The following is a 20,398-nucleotide window of genomic DNA, read 5'->3' as shown; positions in this document are numbered from 1 at the left end:
ATTTTGCAAACCTCACATTCAGAATTATGCTATCTCCCTGAAGCCGCTCCGATTATGGCAGTACGGTAGCACAGTGGTTAGCACTGTTGCTTCACAGCGGCAGGGACCCAGGTTCGATTCCCACTTGGGTCACTGCATGTGCAGAGTCTGCATATTCTCCCCGTGAGTGCGTGGGCTTCCTTCAGGTGCTTCGGTTTCCTCCCACAAGTCCCGAAAAAAGTGCTTGTTAGGTGAATTGGACATTCTGAATTCTCGTTCGGTGTCCCCAAACAGGTTCAGGAGTGTGTCGACTAGGGGCTTTTCGCAGTAACTTTATTGCAGCATTAATATAAGCCTACTTCTGACACTTGTAAAGATTATTAATGTCCCTACCAGGTTTGAGTGTCTCCCACTTAGCCCAGTCAATCGGCTTTAAGCTGGATTTTGACGATTTTGCCTGGGCTTGTGCTGATTAGAGCATGTCCTCTAGTATGTTGCATAAACCATTTTAGCGGAGATGCTGAACAGAGGCCAGTTCCTTTCTTGGAGAACAACTTAACCTGGCCGCTGTCAAATCACTCCTGGTGTCATGAGCAAAGGTAGGGACCTGGTCATCTTTTTGCCTGGTGCTTTTGCAAACCAGTAGCATATATGCAGCACGGTAGCATTGTGGATAGCACCATGGCTTCACAGCTCCAGGGTCCCAGGTTCGATTCCGGCTTGGGTCACTGTCTGTGCGGAGTTTGCACATCCTCCCCGTGTGTGCGTGGGTTTCCCCCGGGTGCTCCGGTTTCCTCCCACAGTCCAAAGATGTGCAGGTTAGGTGGATTGGCCATGATAAATTGCCCTTAGTGTCCAAAATTGCCCTTAGTGTTGGGTTATTGGGATAGGGGGAGGTGTTGACCTTGGGTAGGGTGCTCTTTCCAAGAGCCGGTGCAGACTCGATGGGCCGAATGGCCTCCTTCTGCACTGTAAATTCTATGAAAATGTCTATGAAAATGCTGAGGAAAGTGTTACGATTTCGGAATGTTTTTTTTTCACAAGTTTACGTGTGCAAGATGTGGTATGTTTGACGTAGTTCTGACTGGTGGTAAGGTAAAGGTAATTGATTTTCCGTGTGAACATTTTTGTTAAAACTAACGGTACTTGCAAAGTCACCCCAGATTCCGGTATGTAAATTTTCTGCTATCCTTTCGTTTTCTGTGCTCGAGTTGATCGTATATATAATTCAAACTCTAGTACTAGTTGATGGGCCTCTCTTTGTTGATTGAATTGAAATTCAGTCCATAAGTTACCTCCTTTGAAATTGAAGTTTTATTATCGTGGAACAATCTGCCACCTAGTGCAACTGGCATTCGATCACTGCCTGATAAAGCAGGGAATAAGATGGAGATGCAAAAGGGTGGTAAAAATTTTAACAGTATGTAAAACAGAATGGACTGCATGACTTTTCTGTTCTGAATTTTTTTTTGCACTGAGCAGTTTAAAGGTTCACAATGTCTCAAGGCACACAGACCTTCACATGTGCAAGATTTTGACATCTTTCCATGTGTGGAAATGTTTTGGTTTCTCACAGTGGTGTCGGTGAGATCCAGGAACTTGTTTCACAAGGAATCGGTGTGAAACTGTGTCACCCTCTCAACTTTCATGCTCAAAAGCTTTCTGCTGCCCTTTTCTCGTGTAAAATCACTTTCCCGAGGGAAATAATAACAAAAAATATTTGCTTATTGTCACAAGTAGGCTTCAATTAAGTTACTGTGAAAAGCCCCTAGTCGCCACATTCCGGCGCCTGTTCGGGGAGGCTGGTATAGGAATTGAACCCGTGCTGCTGGCATTGTTCTGCATTCCAAGCCAGCTGTTTAGCCCACTGTGCCAAACCAGCCCCTCGAATTGTGTGAAATTGGGGATGGGCAATAAATGCTGACCTTGAAGCAATGTTTATGTTGTATGAATGAATTTAAGAAAAAATAATTGGGCTGAGTCTAAATCTCGTTTTTATAGCCCAAAGGAATGCCATTCATTTGGGATTTTTTGAAAGAGATATCTGCATTATTCCAATCCCTTGCTTACCCCGTTCCTGTCTCCTTCGAAAATGTTACAATTTTCAAATGCCTTTTGTCTGCCCGATTTAAAAGCTGCTGCAGATCCTGCTGCAATATAGGTAGAACATTTTACTTGCAAGCAACCTCTAATCAAATGTTGTCATAAGCTCCTCCCAATGGCATTCTTTTGCAGTTTTATCCTGCCACTCTTAAAGACATATGTTCCAGCCATTTACTTCCTTTAAAGCTTTGCTGTTTAATGTTTGTCTTTCACCTTTATCCCATCCAGATTTTCTCACCCAACATTGAATTTCATCTGACATATATCTGTCCAATCTGGTAAATTTTCTTGCTTTCCTAAAATCACTTAAGTCCTCTTCAATTAGTCATGTTCCCTATTTTTGCCATGTGCGACTTTTGATTTCACCTTTGCCATAGTTCATATCTGAGGTGACATTGTTGTTGGAACATTCCATTCAGGACAAGAGGAACAACAACAATTTGACAACATTGGGTCTGTGTTCCGGATGATGAATATTTGAAGTTGAGTGACAGTTGTGTTCGTCACCGATCAGCTGTGGGGTAGTTCCTGAATTCTTTTAGTCTCCCTAATTTACAGTATAATATGTAACCATTTGTGTTTGTTTTTCATTTGCAGGTTGCAGCGCTCAGAATGGCGCTGGGCAATCGAACGGGCTGCAATTGTGAGTCGCTGGAACTGGCTGCAGGCTCATGTGTCAGATTTGGAGTATCGCATCCGCCAACAGACAGACATTTACAGGCAAATCCGTGCCAATAAGGTCAGTGCAACAGCAAGTAATTGCAAAGAGCACTTGTGTGCGTGCAGTCTTTCAGACCTTTGTTTTTGGTAATATTATGCTCTGCAAATGTATACAAAGTTGAACATTTGAGGATTTTGTATGTGTTTATAGAACATAGAACAGTACAGAACAGGCCCTTCGGCCCTCGATGTTGTGCCGAGCAATGATCACCCTACTTAAACCCACGTAACCCGTATACCCGTAACCCAACAATCCCCCCATTAACCTTACACTACGGGCAATTTATCACGGCCAATCCACCTAACCCGCACATCTTTGGACTGTGGGAGGAAACCGGAGCACCCGGAGGAAACCCATGCACACACGGGGAGGACGTGCAGACTCCACACAGACAGTGACCCAGCCGGGAATCGAACCTGGGACCCTGGAGCTGTGAAGCATTGATGCTAACCACCATGCTACCGTGAGGCCCCTTTACACAAAACTTTATCTAACCATATGTACAAGAGAATTTTGTTATTCTGCATGTTTCCAAACCAAAAGGAAGGGAGCAAAAATAAGTAAAATACTGCAGATACTGGAATCTGAAACAAGAACAGAGAATGCTGGAAAAGCTCGGCAGGTCTATTTGAGACCGTCTGAAACATTAACTCTGTTTTCTTTCCCGACAGATGCTGCCAGACCTGATTTTTTTTTCCAGCATTTAGTGTTCTTGTTAAGGAAGGGAGCAATGCAGAGGGAGTATTTTGGAACCCGTTATTATAATCTGATAAGTTTTAGAGTAATTATGGAAACAAATGATCAACATCTAAATAAATACTACTTGCATGGAGCAAGCTAATTTTGGAAAGCTGAAATAACATCTGTCCCAGGTGAATTGGAATCAAAGGTTGGCATGCAAACTGGTATTTGAACAATGAGAGGAAGGCAAAATAGAGAGAATTCGGGTATAGAATTTGCACATTTCTGCAAGGGAGAAAGGAAGGGCATTCAAATCTGAGTTTGCATGATAACTAAATATGTAGAGATTAAAATTAAACTGAAATACACGTATTGTGTAAATGACAAGTGCAGATGATATGAAAATTGTTGAGGTGGTAAATAGCGAGGAGGATAGCCTTAGATTACAGAAGGATATAGACGGGCTGATCAGTGGCAAATGGAATTCAATCCAGACAAAGTGTGAGGTGATGCACTTGGGCAGGACAAACAAGGCAAGGGAATGCAGGACCCCGGGAAGCACTGAGGATCAGAGGGATCTTGGTGTGCATGTACATTGGTCCCTTAAGGTAGCAAAGCAGGTGGATACAGTGGTTAAGAAGGCATATGGCATACTTGCCTTTATTAGCTGAGGCATAGAGTTTAAGAGCAGGGAAGTTATGCTTGAACTGTATAAAACGTTGGTTAGGCCACAGCTAGAGTATTGTATGCAGTTCTGGAATCCATATTACAGGAGGGATGTGATAACACTGGAAAGGGTGCAGAGGAGATTTACCAGGATGTTGCCTGAGCTGTAGTGTGTTAGGTCTGAAGAGAGATTGGATAGAGTGGGATTGTTTTCCTTGGAGCAGAGGAAACTGAGGGGGGAATGGTTGAGATGTATGAAATTATGAGGGGCATGGGGAGTCAGCAGGAACAAACTTTTCTCCTTGGTGGAGGGGTCAATGACCAGGCGGCATAGATTTAAGATAAGTGGTTTAGATGGGATGTGAAGAAATACCTTTTTACCCAGAGGATGGTGGAAGTTTGGAATTTGCTGCCTGAAAGGGTGATGGGGGCAGAGACCCTCATTACATTGAAGAAGTATTTAGATGAGCACTTGTGATCTCAGAGCATTCAAGGCTACGAGCCAAGTGCTGGAAAATGGGATTAAAATAGTTCGGTAGTTGTCTTTAATTGGCGCAGACCCAATGGGCTTCAAATGTGTCTCCTGCAGCATGGCCACATCCGCCTTCTGTTGCCTCAAATGCGCGAACACAAGGGCCTTTTTGACTGGCCCATTCAGTCCCCGAACGTTCCACGTGGCCAGCCTGGTCGGGGCGCTCAGGCAGCTACCGTCATCAACCCTCCTCCTCCTCCACTTTTTAAGTCCCTTCCTCGTCAGCAATACCCCCCCCCCCCAACCACTGAACTTCAGCTCACCCCCCACTGTGCTTCCGTGAACTAGCCTGGCAGCCCCCCACACCGGTGCCTAGTATCCTACCCAATTCAAACCCGAGTGCAAATAATCAAGTCAGAGGCAAGAAGTAAAAGCAAATAATCTCTCCCAAGGCACGAACACAGAAACCCACCCCATATCCCTTAACAAAGAAGGGTTATCAGGCCTAAAGCCAAAAAACAGAAAAAAGAAAAAGAAACACCAAAAACAAAGCTTTTCGCTGTACACTTCTCCGCCATCAAAGTTCAAAGTCTTCCTTCTACTGCCAGTCCATTCTCTTTCATGAAGTTCACTGCCTCCTCCGCCAAACCAAAGTATAACTCCCAGCCCCCATAGGCCACCCATAGGTGAGCTGGGTACAGTAGTCCAAGCTTTACGCCCTTGTACAGGACTGACTTGACCTTATTAAAGCTTGCCCTCTTTGCCAGCTCTGCCCCCAGGTCCTGATACACACGGATCTCGCCACCTTCCCAGGTGCAATGTCTTGTCTGCCTGGCCCACCTTACGGTACGTTCCTTATCAAGGAACCGGTGCAAACACACCACCATTGCCCTTGGCAGCTCCCCACCCCCGGGGCTTGTGCATCAGCGCCCTGTGGGCTCGATCCACCTCTGACGCACCTTCCCCAAGCAGCTCCTCCAGCATCTTTCCGATGTATGCATCAGCACCCGTTCCTTCGCTCCCCTCCGGCAGACCCACAATCTGAATGTTCTGCCTACAAGATCGTTTCTCCAGGTCCTCCACTTTCTCCTGCTGGTCTCTCATCAGTCCCATCTCCATGGCCATTGAGGTAGACTGTTCTTCATGCTTCCCTGCCAGCTCCTCCAACCTCTGGATCGGCTGTCTCTAGGTTGCCAGTCTCACCTCAACGCAATCAACCACCGCCTTGATCGAGTCCACTGGCCGGGCCAGGTCCTCCGAACTTTCCTTTGCTGTTGGGTGAACTTCTCATTCAAGAAACTCACCAGCTACTCCGTCGACCACTGAGTGGCCCTCCGCCATCTCCGCGTGCGTTGCCAGCACCTCACCTGTCTCAACCAACTGATTTGCTCTTTTTCGTGCACTTTTGGTCCACCGCTCCATAAACTAAGGGGTTGATCTCTTCTGCTCACACTTCTATACCTTTTTCCTCCAAAATACCCACTGCAAACTGGGGTAAAGGCTACGAAAAGACTGCCACGAGCGAGAGCTACCGTATATGCGACCACTCACTCCATGGCCGCCATTGGAAGTCGACCACTGCTCTTCCTTTTGATATACATTCATGACGTTGACTTGGATATAGAAGGCATAATTTCAGTGTTTGCAGTTGACATGAAGTTCAAAAATGTTACGAACAGTAAGATTGCAACAGACTTGAGGATTAATGAAATGGACAGGCATGTGATAGATGAATGTTAGTCTAGACAACTGTGAAGTGATACTATTTTTTTCGGAAGAATGAAGAGGTAATATGTGGTCTTGATGGAGTAAATGAGAACGGTTATCCAGTAGGAGAAGGGTCGTTAACTAGAGGACACCGATTTATGTTTTAAAAAAGAAGCAAAATGAGGAATTGGAAAGAGTAAGAAGTTCCTGCCAGTGGTTGGAGAAGAATCAATTGAGAGCTGGCTAAGTATTTGGAGCAAAGCGAGGGATCAATTAGATAGCAAGCTGGTAGAGGCTCTGAGTGGAATGACTACCTCCTGAGCGCGCTCATTCTACAATTCACCAGAACTGACAGTGTCGCAGTGTTTTCCACTCTGATTTTAATGATGTGTACTGAAATAGTCCTGGTTACAAGACTTGATGGTAGAAAATTAAATTCGAGGTGCTGTGTTTTGAGTGCAACACGAGCGGATGCAAACTCACAATATGCTGCCCTAGGTTCTGCTGATGCACTCAACCCTGCGACATAACTGACATTCTGTCCTTCGAATTGCTAATTTTTAAGAATTTTCGATTATTTGGAAACGGATTGTGAAAATGTTGATTTTTCAGGGTGGCCTAAATTGATAACAGCAGATGTACTCAGGTATTCTGATCCATGTTTAAATTAAGTGATCTCTGGCAAGTGTTGAAGTACATAGCACAAAGAATTTGAGAGTGATTTCAGGGCAGTGAAAGAGCTGTCTAAATCTGAAACTCATTGATATGTGACCCTGATCCTCCTTTATCTGTATGTATATACCTAAACAGTCATTTAAAAAGCGCCCAGATGTAAGTGGTTGAAAGGAAATGATAGTGAGCGGTACGGTAGCACAATGGTTAGCACTGTTACTTCACAGCTCCAGGGTCCCATGTTCGGTTCCCAGCTTGGGTCATTGTCTGTGCGGAGTCTGCACGTTCTCCCCGTTTCTGTGTGGGTTTCCTCCGGGTGCTCCGGTTTCCTCCCACAGTCCAAAGATGTGCACGTTAGGTGGATTGGCCACCACGAGATTCCGGGGAGTTGGATTTGCTTTTGACTTTATTCCAGAAACATTAAAAAAGCACACAAGTGTAAGTAGTTGAAAGGAAATGAGTCCTGGAGAATAGAATTAGCTCAGTGTTTATTCAAAGGCTAGGAGGAACTTTATATTCAGAATATTCTGCTGTACTCCTTTTATTCTGTGGTGTTCTAGTTGGTGAGTTTTATTGCTGCACCCATTAGCTCATTGCTAATAAGAAATTTGTAATAAATGTGGTATTGTCATGGTAGTTGGACCCTGGTAAAATCCTAATACTCATGTTACAGTCAGGAGAGAGACAGGAAAATTCCTACTTTCCTCTCACCAACTGTCCATAAGCAGAAGATGTTTTGAATTTTTTAAGAATGCTGTGGCATGTTTTCCCAAAATTTGTGATCCAATTTACCAATAAATCACAGAAAACTTGCATTGTTTTTTTAATGTATCCGGGATATGGCCATTGTTTTCTAGACCAGCACTTGTTGATCATCCCTAATTGCCCTTGAGCAGGTGGTGGTGAGCTGCCTTCTTGAACCACTGCAGTCCATTGATGTAGGTACACCCACAGTGCTGTTAGGGAAGAAGTTCTTGGATTTTGACCCAGAGACAGTGAAGAAACAGCGATGTGTTTCTGATCAGGATGATGTGTGTCTTAGAAATATACAAAATAGGAGCAGAAGTACGCAATTCAGCCCTTCAAGCCTGCTCTGCCATTCAGTCAGACTCTGGTCTCAAATCCGCCTCCCTACTTGTTACCCGTATCCATTTTAACCTGTTCTTTAAAATCTGAAATGTATCTATCTCCTCCTTGATGACTCTGATTCCACCCCACTATGGGGCAGCGAATTCACCACTCTCGGCGAGAAGTAGTGCCTCCTCATCTCAATAAATCCACCACCTCTCATCGTATATCTGTGACCTCTTGTTATAGATTACCCTACAAGAGGGAACATTTGGTTTATGTTTACTTTATTAATCCCTTTTAGTATCTTGTATACCTTGATCAGATCCCCTCTCATCCTTCTAAACTCCAGTGAATATATGCTCAAATGGTTTAATCTCTCCTCGTACGTCAACCCTTTCGTCCCCGAAATCAGTCTGGTGAATCTCCTCTGAACTGCGTCAAATAAGGATACCAAAATTGGACATAATGCACCAGATGTGGTCTCATCAACACCCTATACAATTGCAACAACACTTCTCTACTTGTATACTCCAGCCCTTTTGTAATACACGCTAACATTCCATTCGCCTTTTTAATTACATGCTAGAGAGTGGTGGTTGATGGCAAACGTTCATCCTGGAGTTCAGTTACTAGTGGTGTACCGCAAGGATCTGTTTTGGGGCCACTGCTGTTTGTCATTTTTATAAATGACCTGGAAGAGGGTGTAGAAGGATGGGTTTGTAAATTTGTAGATGACACGAAGGTCGGTGGAGTTGTGGATAGTGCTGAAGGATGTTATAGGATACAGAGAGACATAGATAAGCTGCAGAGCTGGGCTGAGAGGTGGCATATGGAGTTTAATGCGGAAAAGTGTGAGGTGGTTCACTTTGGAAGGAGTAACAGGAATGCAGAGTACTGGGCTAATGGCAAGATTCTTGGTAGTGTAGATGAACAGAGAGATCTCGGCATCCAGGTACATAAATCCCTGAAAGTTGCCACCCAGGTTAATAGGGCTGTTAAGAAGGCATATGGTGTGCTAGCCTTTATCAGTAGGGGGATTGAGTTTCGGAGTCACAAGGTCATGCTGCAGCTGTACATAACTCTGGTGCGGCCGCTCCTGGAGTACTGCGTGCAGTTCTGGTCACCACATTATAGGAAGGATGTGGAAGCTTTGGAAAGGGTTCAGAGGAGATTTACTAGGATGTTGCCTGGTATGGAGGGAAGGTCTTACGAGGAAAGGCTCAGGGACCTGAGGTTGTTTTCGTTAGAGTGGAGAAGGCTGAGAGGTGAACTGATAGAGACATATAAGATAGTAGGAGGGTTAGATAGGGTGGACAGTGAGAGTCTTTTTCCTCGGATGGTGATGACCAACAAAAGGGGACATAGCTTTAAATTGAGGGGTGGTAGATATAGGACAGATATCAGAGACAGTTTCTTTACTCAGAGAGTAGTAGGGGTGTGGAACGCCCTGCCTGCAACAGTAGTAGACTCGCCAACTTTAAGGGCATTTAAGTGGTCACTGGATAGACATATGGATGAAAATGGAATAGTGTAGGTCAGATAGGCTTCAGATGGTTTCACAGGTCGGCACAACATCGAAGGCCGAAGGGCCCGTACTGCGCTGGAATGTTCTATGTTCTATGCTGCACCTGCGTACCGACTTCCTGCGATTCATGAACAAAGACACCCAGATCCCTTTGCCCAGACGCATTTTGAATCTGCTTTCCACTTAGATGATTTGCCTTTCTATTTTTTTGGCTGGATAACCTCACACTTATTTACATTAAACGCCATCTGCCAAATTTGGCTGAATCTCCGGAGCCTATCTCTGTAAAATCTTTCTTGCTGTTTCACCTATTTTAGTATCATCCACAAATATCTCTGTGTTACACTCTGCCCCTGCTTACAGATCATTTATGTAGATTGTGAACAATTGAGGTCCGAGGACTGACCCCTGCGGCACCCCGCCAGTTACAGTTCGCCAGCCAGAGAAGGATCCATTTACCTGACCCTCTGCTTTCTGTCAGTCACCCAATCTAATACTCTATACTCAATCCCTTGCGATCTCACCGTCTGGATCAGTCTTTTATGCGCACCTTGTCAAATGCGAGATCCTTTGATCCCCTTTGTCCCTAGTGCCATATCTAACTGCTTCTTGAAAACATACAATGTTTTCTGTGGTAATGAATTTCACAGGCTTACCACTCTGGATGAAGAAATTTCTCCTCATCTCTGTCCTAAATGGTCTACCCTGTATCTTCAAACTGTGACCTCTGGTTTGGGCACCCCCACCATTGGGAACGTCCTTCTTGCATCTACCCTGTCTAGTCCTGTTATAATTTTATAGGTTTCTATGAGATCCCACCCCTCATTCTTCTGAACTCAGCGAATGCAATCCTATCCGACTCAATCTCTCCTCATACGTCAGTTCTGTCAATCCAGCAATCAGTCTGGTAAACATCCTCTGCACTCCCTTGAGAGCAAGAACTTCCTTTGTCCTGCTTCACCTGCATGTTTCAGTGGCTGGTGTACAAGGACATCTTGGTTCTGTTGCACATTCCCCTCTCCTAATTTATAGCTATCCAATTAATAATCTGCTCGTCTTTGTTACCAAAGTTGGTAACCTCGCATTTCTACAAATTATGCTGCATCTGCCATTCATTTGCCCACTCACTCAACTTGTCCAAATCACACTGAAGGATCTCTGCATCCTCCTCACGGTTCACCCTTCCACCTAACTTTGTGACATCAGCAAATATGGATATGTTATATTTCATTCCCTCATCCAAATCCTTACTATCTACTGCAAATAGCTGGGGTTGGAGGTAGTGATGTTCCCATGCATTTGCTGCCCATGTCCTAGGTGATGGAGCTGTGGGTTTCGAAGGGGCTGAGTTGCTGCAGAGCATCTGGTAGATGGTACACACTGCTGGCACTCTGTTGGTGGTGGAGGGAGCAAGTGTTTAAGGTCGGGGGTGGGGTAACAATCAAGCACGTTATTTTACCCTGGATGGTGTTGAGCTTGTGATCATTCAGGCAAGTGCGCTGTATTCCATCACACTCCTGACTTGTGCCTTGTAGATGGTTGTCTGGCCTTGGGTAGCCGAGAGATGAGTTACTCTCCACAACATCCTAGCTTCTGACTTACCTTGTAGCCACAGTATATATTTGGATTTTTCAGTTCAGTTTCTGGTCAATGGTAACATCTAGGATGTTGATGGTAGGGAATTCAGTGATACTGTTGTCATGGAATGTCAAGGGGAGATGGTCGAATTCTCTCTTGTTGGAGGTGGTCAGAGTGGTGTGAATGTTACTTGCCACTTAACATCCCAAGCCTCAATGTTGACCAGATCTTGCTGCATATGGGCATAGAACATAGAACAGTACAGCACAGAACAGGCCCTTCGGCCCTCGATGTTGTGCCGAGCAATGATCACCCTACTTAAACCCACGTAACCCGTATACCCGTAACCCAACAATCCCCCCATTAACCTTACACTACGGGAAATTTAGCATGGCCAATCCACCTAACCCGCACATCTTTGGACTGTGGGAGGAAACCGGAGCACCCGGAGGAAACCCACGCACACACGGGGAGGACGTGCAGACTCCACACAGACAGCGACCCAGCCGGGAATCGAACCTGGGACCCTGGAGCTGTGAAGCATTGATGCTAACCACCATGCTACCGTGAGGCATGAAACTGCTTCACTATCTGAGGAGTAATGAATGATGCTGAACATTCTGCAATCATCAATGTTCATCCCCACTTCTGACTTTATGATGGAAGGAAGGTCATTGACGAAGCAGCTGAAGATATTTGGGTCTAGGATACTACCCTGAGGAACGCCTGCAGTGATGTCCTGGGACTGAGTTGATTGACTTTCAACAACTGCAATCATCTTCCTCTGAGTCATGTATGACTCCAACCAATGGAAAGTTCCCCCCCCCCCCCCCCCCCGAGTTCCATTTACTTCAGTTTTCCTCGGGCTTGTCAATTCCACACTTGGCCAAATGGTGCTTGATGGCAAGGGCAGCCATTCTCACCGTACCCCTGGATTTCAGCTTCTTAGTCAATATTCGGACTAAGGCTGTAATGAGGACAGGGGCGGAGTGATGTTGGCATAACCCGATCTAAGCATCCGTGACTAGGTTAATGTTAAGTAATTGCCTCTTGTTGACGACAATACTTTGATGATGATCAAGAGTAGACTGAAGGAGCTGTAATTAGCCAGGTTGGATTTGTCCTGTTTCTTTTGTGCACAGGTTTTTACATTGTCGGATAAATGGCTGTGTTGTATCTGAATTGCGCGAACAGCTTGGCTCAGATTAGCACAGTTTGTTTCACGTTTAAACCCAGGGAAGGAGTGTTCACAACTTTCTACTTTCCCACGCTCCCCTATGTCCCCTCAGGGAGGAACAGAAAAATGTTTTGCATTTCATGGGTGACTTCAACTTCCCTAATATTGACTGGAACCTCCTTAGTGCAAATGGTTTGGATGGAGCAGATTTTGTCAGGTGTGTACAGGAAGGATTCCTGACTCGATATGTAGAGAGGCCGACTAGGGTGGAGGCCATGGATTTGGTGCTTGACAACGAACCAGGCCAGGTGTCAGATGTCTCGGTTGGAGAGCATTTTGGTGACAATGACCACAACTCCTTGACCGTTACCATGACCATGGAGAGGGATAGGAACATACAGCATGGGAAGGTATTTAATTGGGGGGGGGGGGGGGGGGGAGGTATTTAATTGGGGGAGGGGAGATTATACTGCTATTAGACAGGAGCTGAGGAGCATAAATTGGGAACAGTTGTTCTCGGGGAATGCACGGCAGTAATGTGGGGGTTGTTTAAGGAGCACTTACTGCGAGTGCTGGATAGTTTTGTCCCACAGAGACGAGGAAGGAATGGTAAGGTGAAGGAGCCTTGGATGACAAGAGAAATGAAGCTTCTTGTCAAGAGAAAGAAGGAAGCTTACGCAAGGTTGAGGAAGCAAGGATCTGGCACAGTTCTAGAGGGTTACATTGCAGCCAGGAAGGAACTCAAAAATGGACTTGGTGAGCTAGAAGGGGGCATGAAAAAGCCCTGGCGGGAAGGATTAGGTAAAACCCCAAAGCTTTCTACACTTATCTGAGAAATAAGAGGATGATCAGAGTGAAAGTAGGGCTGATCACGGATAGTGGAGGGAACTTGTGCCGAGAGTCTGAGGAGGTAGGGGAGGCCCTAAATGAATATTTTGCTTCAGTATTCACTAAAGAGAGTGACATTGTTGCTAGTGATAACAGTGTGAACCAGGGTAATAGGCTTGAACAGGTTGATTTAAGAAAGAGGATGTGCTGGATAGTTTGAAAAGCATCAGGATAGATAAGTCCCCTGGGCCTGACGGGATATACCGAAGGTTACTACGGGAAGCGAGGGAGGAGTTTGCTGCGCCGCTGGCGATGATCTTTGCGTCCTCACGCTCCACTGGAATAGTACCGGATGTTTGGAGGGAGGCGAATGTTGTTCCCCTGTTCAAGAAAGGGAATAGGGAAATCCCTGGGAATTACAGACCTTGCATCTGTGGTGAGCAAAATATTGGAAAGTATTCTGAGAGGTAGGATTTATGATTATTTAGAAAAACATAGTTTGATTAAAGATAGTCAGCATGGTTTTGTGAGGGGCAGGTCATGCCTCACAAGCCTGATTGAATCTTTGAGGATGTGACGAGACACATTGATGAAGGTCGGGCAGTGGATGTGATGTATATGGATTTCAATAAGGCATTTGATAAGGTTCCCCATGGTAGGCTCATTCAGAAAGTTAGGGGCCATGGGATACAGGGAAATTTGGCTGTCTGGATACAGAATTGACTGGTCGAAAGAAGACAGAGAGTGGTCGTGGATGAAAAGTATTCCACCTGGAGTTGGTGACCAGTGGTGTCCCGCAGGGATCTATTCTGGGACCTCTGCTCTTTGCGGTTTTAAAAAATGACTTGGATAAGGAAGTGGAAGGGTGGGTTAATAAGTTTGCCGATGACACGAAGGTTGGTGGAGTTGTAGATAGTGTCGAGACAGTGTTCACGTGATTTCCAGAGTCCAATGAGCAGTTCTTTTGTGTAGGAGCTTTGTTTTGTTCTGTTCTGTTTTGTGTTTTGTTCTGCAGGGGGGTGGTAGGAAATCTTCTAGCAGAGATAGGCTTCAAGGAGCAGGCTGTTTTTCAGCCTCGAGTTCACCTCCTGATTGGATGTTGAACAGCAGACTGCCATGAGGACAAAGATGTAACATACTATCCAAAGTCCAGTGGCATGGGTCATGCGATATGGCCCTTTAATGGTTAATTGCAACATACCAGTTTCTATTTCTGGCCAGAATTCCATTGTGAGTGAGGTTGATCAATTCATGTATGGGGTCTGAAGTTTATCTTGAAATATGGCTGCTCAGGAAGATGGAATCAATGGCAAGGGAGCAGAGTTTGTGGTGGGAATTAAAGATGTTGGATTTTTCCCCCCAATTTTTTATTAATAGCATGTGGGCATCGCTGGCTTGGTTGGCTTTTATTGCCCATCCCTAATTGCCCTTGAGAAGATTGTGTGAGCTGCCTTGAATCACTGCAGTTCATGTAATGTCAGTGTACCCACGGCACTGTTAGGAATGGAATTCCAGGATTTGGACCCAGTGACAGAGAAGGAACGGTGATATATTTCCAAGTCAGGATGGTGATTGGCTTGGAAATACATCACCGTTCCTTCTCTGTCACTGGGTCCAAATCCTGGAATTCAGGATGATGATTGGCTTGGCTGGTGATTGGCTTGGAGGGAAACTACCGGGTAGGTGGTAGTTTCCCATGTATCTACTGCCCATGTCCTCCTAGATAAGTGCTTTTCAAACATTTTGCTACGGCCAGCACGGTAACAAGTGTCTTGGGCAGCACGGTAGCACAAGTGACTAGCACTGTGGCTTTACAGCGCCAGGGTCTCAGGTTTGATTCCCCGCTGGTCACTGTCTGTGAGGAATCTGCATAGAACATAGAACAGTACAACACAGAACAGGCCCTTCGGCCCTCGATGTTGTGCCGAGCAATGATCACCCTACTCAAACCCACGTATCCACCCTATACCCGTAACCCAACCCCCCCCCCCCCCCTTAACCTTACTTTTTAGGACACTACGGGCAATTTAGCATGGCCAATCCACCTAACCCGCATATCTTTGGACTGTGGGAGGAAACCGGAGCACCCGGAGGAAACCCACGCACACACGGGGAGGACGTGCAGACACCGCACAGACAGTGACCCAGCCGGGAATCGAACCTGGGACCCTGGAGCTGTGAAGCATTTATGCTAACCACCATGCTACTGTGCTGCCCCACTGCATGTTCTCCCCGTGTCTGCCTGGGTTTCTTCCGGGTGCTCCGGTTTCCTCCCACAGTCCAAAGACGTGCAGGTTAGGTGGATTGGCCATGCTAAATTGCCCTTTGTGACCAAAAAGGTTAGATGGAGTTACTGGGTTACGGCGATAGGGTGGAAGTGAGGGCTTAAGTGGGTCAGTGCAGACTCGATGGGCCAAATGGCCTCCTTCTGCACTGTATGTTCTATGACCCATTTTTACCAACCGGCCATTCTTCGTGACCTTCGGTGGCTGACCTTCATGACCCAAGCCAGCTGACCTTTGTGACCAACACTGCCTGAATTTTGCGATCCACTGTTTTTGCTTCTCTTTAATGTGACAGGTGAGCCTGCTTGGTCCTCATGATCTCACTTCCTTTGTCATTCAATATTACATTTCTGCTGACGAACTTAGCTGGCGATTTAAATTCTCACTGCATTAGCTGAAAAAAAATCAGGAGGTTTGTTCTTGAACTCTCCATACTTGGTCTTCAAATGCCTTTGAAGTTTTAAGGATTTTAATCTTTAATTTGCCAGTACATCCCTGCATATAACAGGGCATATAGGGACTGGTTTAGTACAGGGCTAAATCGCTGGTTTTGAAAGCAGGCCAGCAGCATGGTTCAATTCCCGTACCAACCTCCCTGAACAGACGCCAGAATGTGGCGACTAGGGGCTTTTCACAGTAACTCCATTGAAGCCTACTTGTGACAATAAGCGATTTTCATAACATAGATGGACTTTGCATCCTGATTTGCAGTGGCACAATCAATAAACCCACACCTCAAGAAATCATCTTTATGCTACTTTGTTCCTGATTTCAGCATCATGGGTTGTTCACCAGAGGCTCGAGTTCACACCAGCACTGTTGGCAGCTTCAAAATGGAGGAATCTCTCTCGGCCCAGAGCATGTGACGTCGGTGTACTGCGCATGTGATCACTCTGCCGCCGCTTCTGAAGAGAAGTCTCCATCAATTAAAAAAAATAATCTACTCTTGTGTCAGCGCACTGACATCAACGAACACGCTCTGCTTTACTGGGCTCTGGGACTGCACCCTGCTGAGGGGGCACATATGCACGGGACGGCCGGCATTCTCAAAGCCGGTCGTGACCGTCAGGCATTTATTCCCGTGATCGGGAACGCTGTGACTGATGGCCCTCCCAACACTGCCCATGACCCACCTGTGGGTCGTGAACCTGAGTTTGAAAATGACTGTTCGAGATGGTATTGTTCATGGATTTGGAGGGTGCTGTCTGAGGAGCCTTAGTGACTCTCTGAAGTGCATCTTGTAGATCAGTACTTTTCAAAGTGGGGGTCGCGCCCTGCCGGTGGGTTACGGGTGTTGAAAAGTGGGTTGCCAAAAATTATCCCCAACGATCGCCTGATCTTTTTTTCCCATTTTCTCTTTGGGTAAATTTTGCTACCCTGAACTCATCCTGTTCAGAGATAAGCATGCACATAAAATTAAATTTAATACCTAGCCGATATACAAATACAATGTTTCATTATGAAATCTAATATTTGGAATGGCTATGGGATCAACATTGGTGTAACGTTACATACAGGTCTGGTTCTATTCTGTTTATAGCATGCGTGCGCACGCATTTTGTATAAGGCGATATGACCAGGACGATCTTTCAGACATGACATAGCCTGCATGAGGATTTTTGATGTGGAGTGAAAGCTTAGTACTGCCTCATACAATTCCAGTTATGTGCACTTTATGAAAAGAAAAGGTAAGAATTGGGAGAGAGGCGTATTTTTAAATTTTTAGTGAATCCTGTTTAGAATGCAACTGAAGCAGCGCTCCCCTGATCAGTGGACTCTGCCCGAGTCTCAAATTTCCCGCCGTGAAGGCAGTCTATTGCTTCAGAGTTTGAAGTATATCATCATTATCTCACAATCCAACTCATTATATTTCCCCTTGCGCATTGAAGAAGATTCAGTTTAAAATGAGATTACGCCTGAAAAAACGTGGGTGGCTGATGCACAGGAAATTAGTGTTTTGTCTGATTTTGGACATTTATTTTGAATATGCTGATGATGCTGATGACAGGAATAAGATTCTTCATATTTTTAAAAAACTGAATTCACGTATCTATGTTGATACAGTGCTCCCAGTTCAGCAAATATGTTTAGGTCTGTGGGATGGTTCAAATCCTCATTGATTAAGCAGCCTTTTACATAGATACATAGAAGATAGGAGCAGGAGGAGACCTTTTGGCCCTTTGAGCCTGCTCCGCCATTCATCACGATCATGGCTGATGATCCAACTCAATAGCCTAATCCTTGCCCCTAACCAAGCTGATCCAGTACAACTACAACACTGAAATCTATCAGCAATGTGGAAATTTGCCCAGCTATATCCTGCACACAAAAGCAGGACAAATTTAACCTGACCAATTAACTCTCCATCATAGTCATAGCGTTTTAAAGGAGTTACGAGAAGGACAGAATTGATTGGTAAAGTTTTGAAGAAATTATGTGTAGAAACGGAGACCGCAATATTATCAAAGGTATTGACTTTGGAAGCCATTCATCAATGGCTGGCAATGATGGATGCATCAAGGGGGGATTTTGTTATGCGTTTTGATGGGGAGAGAAGTAGCACCTGAAGATGAGGAATTATTAATACATGACTCCCGGTGGCGGCCGTGATTTGAGCGTTAGCGCGAAAGGTGGTTCTCTCCTCGGAGCTTCTGATTAGACCTTCCTCCGCCTAACGAGCACCAAAAGTGCAGAACATAAGAATAAGAGCATAAGAACTAGAAGCAGGAGTAGGCCATCTGGCCCCTCGAGCCTGCTCCGCCATTCAATTAGATCATGGCTGATCTTTTGTGGACTCAGCTCCACTTTCCGGCCCGAACACCATAACCCTTAATCCCTTTATTCTTCAAAAAACTATCTATCTTTACCTTAAAAACATGTAATGAAGGAGCCTCAACTGCTTCACTGGGCAAGGAATTCCATAGATTCACAACCCTTTGGGTGAAGAAGTGCCTCCTAAACTCAGTCCTAAATCTACTTCCCCTTATTTTGAGGCTATGCCCCCTAGTTCTGCTGTCACCTGCCAGTGGAAACAACCTGCCCGCATCTATCCTATCTATTCCCTTCATAATTTTAAATGTTTCTATAAGATCCCCCCTCATCCTTCTAAATTCCAACAAGTACAGTCCCAGTCTACCCAACCTCTCCTCATAATCCAACCCCTTCAGCTCTGGGATTAACCTAGTGAATCTCCTCTGCACACCCTCCAGCGCCAGTACGTCCTTTCTCAAGTAAGGAGACCAAAACTGAACACAATACTCCAGGTGTGGCCGCACTAACACCTTATACAATTGCAACATAACCTCCCTAGTCTTAAACTCCATCCCTCTAGCAATGAAGGACAAAATTCCATTTGCCTTCTTAATCACCTGTTGCACCTGTAAACTAACCTTCTGTGACTCATGCACTAGCACACCCAAGTCTCTCTGAACAGCGGCATGCTTTAATATTTTATCGTTTAAATAATAATCCCGTTTGCTGTTATTCCTACCAAAATGGATAACCTCACATTTGTCAACATTGTATTCCATCTGCCAGACCCTAGCCCATTCACTTAACCTATCCAAATCCCTCTGCAGACTTCCAGTATCCTCTGCACTTTTCGCTTTACCACTCATCTTAGTGTCATCTGCAAACTTGGACACATTGCCCTTGGTCCCCAACTCCAAATCATCAATGTAAATTGTGAACAATTGTGGGCCCAACACGGATCCCTGAGGGACGCCACTAGCTACTGATTGCCAACCAGAGAAACACCCATTTATCCCAACTCTTTGCTTTCTATTAATTAACCAATCCTCTATCCATGCTACTACTTTACCCTTAATGCCATGCATCTTTATCTTATGCAGCAACCTTTTGTGTGGCACCTTGTCAAAGGCTTTCTGGAAATCCAGATATACCACATCCATCGGCTCCCCATTATCTACTGCACTGGTAATGGCCTCAAAAAATTCCACTAAATTAGTTAGGCATGATCTGCCTTTTACGAACCCATGCTGCGTCTGCCCAATGGGACAATTTCTATCCAGATGCCTCGCAATTTCTTCCTTGATGATAGATTCCAGCATCTTCCCTATTACCGAAGTTAAACTCACTGGCCTATAATTTCCTGCTTTCTGCCTACCTCCTTTTTTAAACAGTGGCGCCACGTTTGCTAATTTCCAATCCACCGGGACCACCCCAGAGTCCAGTGAATTTCGGTAAATTATCACTAGTGCATCTGCAATTTCCCTAGCCATCTCTTTTAGCACTCTGGGATGCATTCCATCAGGGCCAGGAGACTTGTCTACCTTTAGCCCCATTAGCTTGCCCATCACTCCCTCCTTAGTGATAACAATCCTCTCAAAGTCCTCACCTGTCATAGCCTCATTTCTATGTTATTTGTGTCTTCCACTGTGAAGACTGACCCAAAAAACCTGTTCAGTTCCTCAGCCATTTCCTCATTTCCCATTATTAAAACTCCCTTCTCATCCTCTAAAGGACCAATATTTACCTTAGCCACTCTTTTTTGTCTTACATATTTGTAAAACCTTTTACTGTCTGTTTTTATATTCTGAGCAAGTTTACTCTCATACTCTATCTTACTCTTCTTTATAGCTTTTTTAGTAGCTTTCTGTTGCCCCCTAAAGATTTCCCAGTCCTCTAATCTCCCAGCAATCTTTGCCACTTGATATGCTTTTTCCTTCAATTTGATACTCTCCCTTATTTCCTTAGATATCCACGGTCGATTTTCCCTCTTTCTTCCGTCCTTCCTTTTTGTTGGTATAAACCTTTGCTGAGCACTGTGAAACCAGTTTATCCTCCAACCCACCGCTTAATCAACCAGGATGCCGACGAGCAATAATCAGGCCAGAAAAACAGTAACAGCAGGGAGAGGGAAACCTCGGCCTCTGAATAGAGAGACCTATGTGGTGGCTGAGAATCGAGCATG

General features: G+C 45.2%; 1 protein-coding gene across 1 annotated transcript in view; it reads left to right on the top strand.

Moving 5' to 3' along the window:
• The window catches only part of kansl1b (KAT8 regulatory NSL complex subunit 1b), a 273,163-nt gene that overhangs the window by 115,033 nt on the left and 137,732 nt on the right, over positions 1-20,398 (top strand). Inside the window, 1 exon segment of the mRNA XM_038779734.1 lies at positions 2,680-2,821. Coding sequence (XP_038635662.1) covers positions 2,680-2,821 — 142 coding nt within the window.

This window comes from Scyliorhinus canicula, chromosome 19 (genome assembly GCF_902713615.1).
Source record: "Scyliorhinus canicula chromosome 19, sScyCan1.1, whole genome shotgun sequence".
Lineage (NCBI taxonomy): Eukaryota > Metazoa > Chordata > Chondrichthyes > Carcharhiniformes > Scyliorhinidae > Scyliorhinus > Scyliorhinus canicula.
This window is presented reverse-complemented; position numbering and strand designations above follow the sequence as displayed.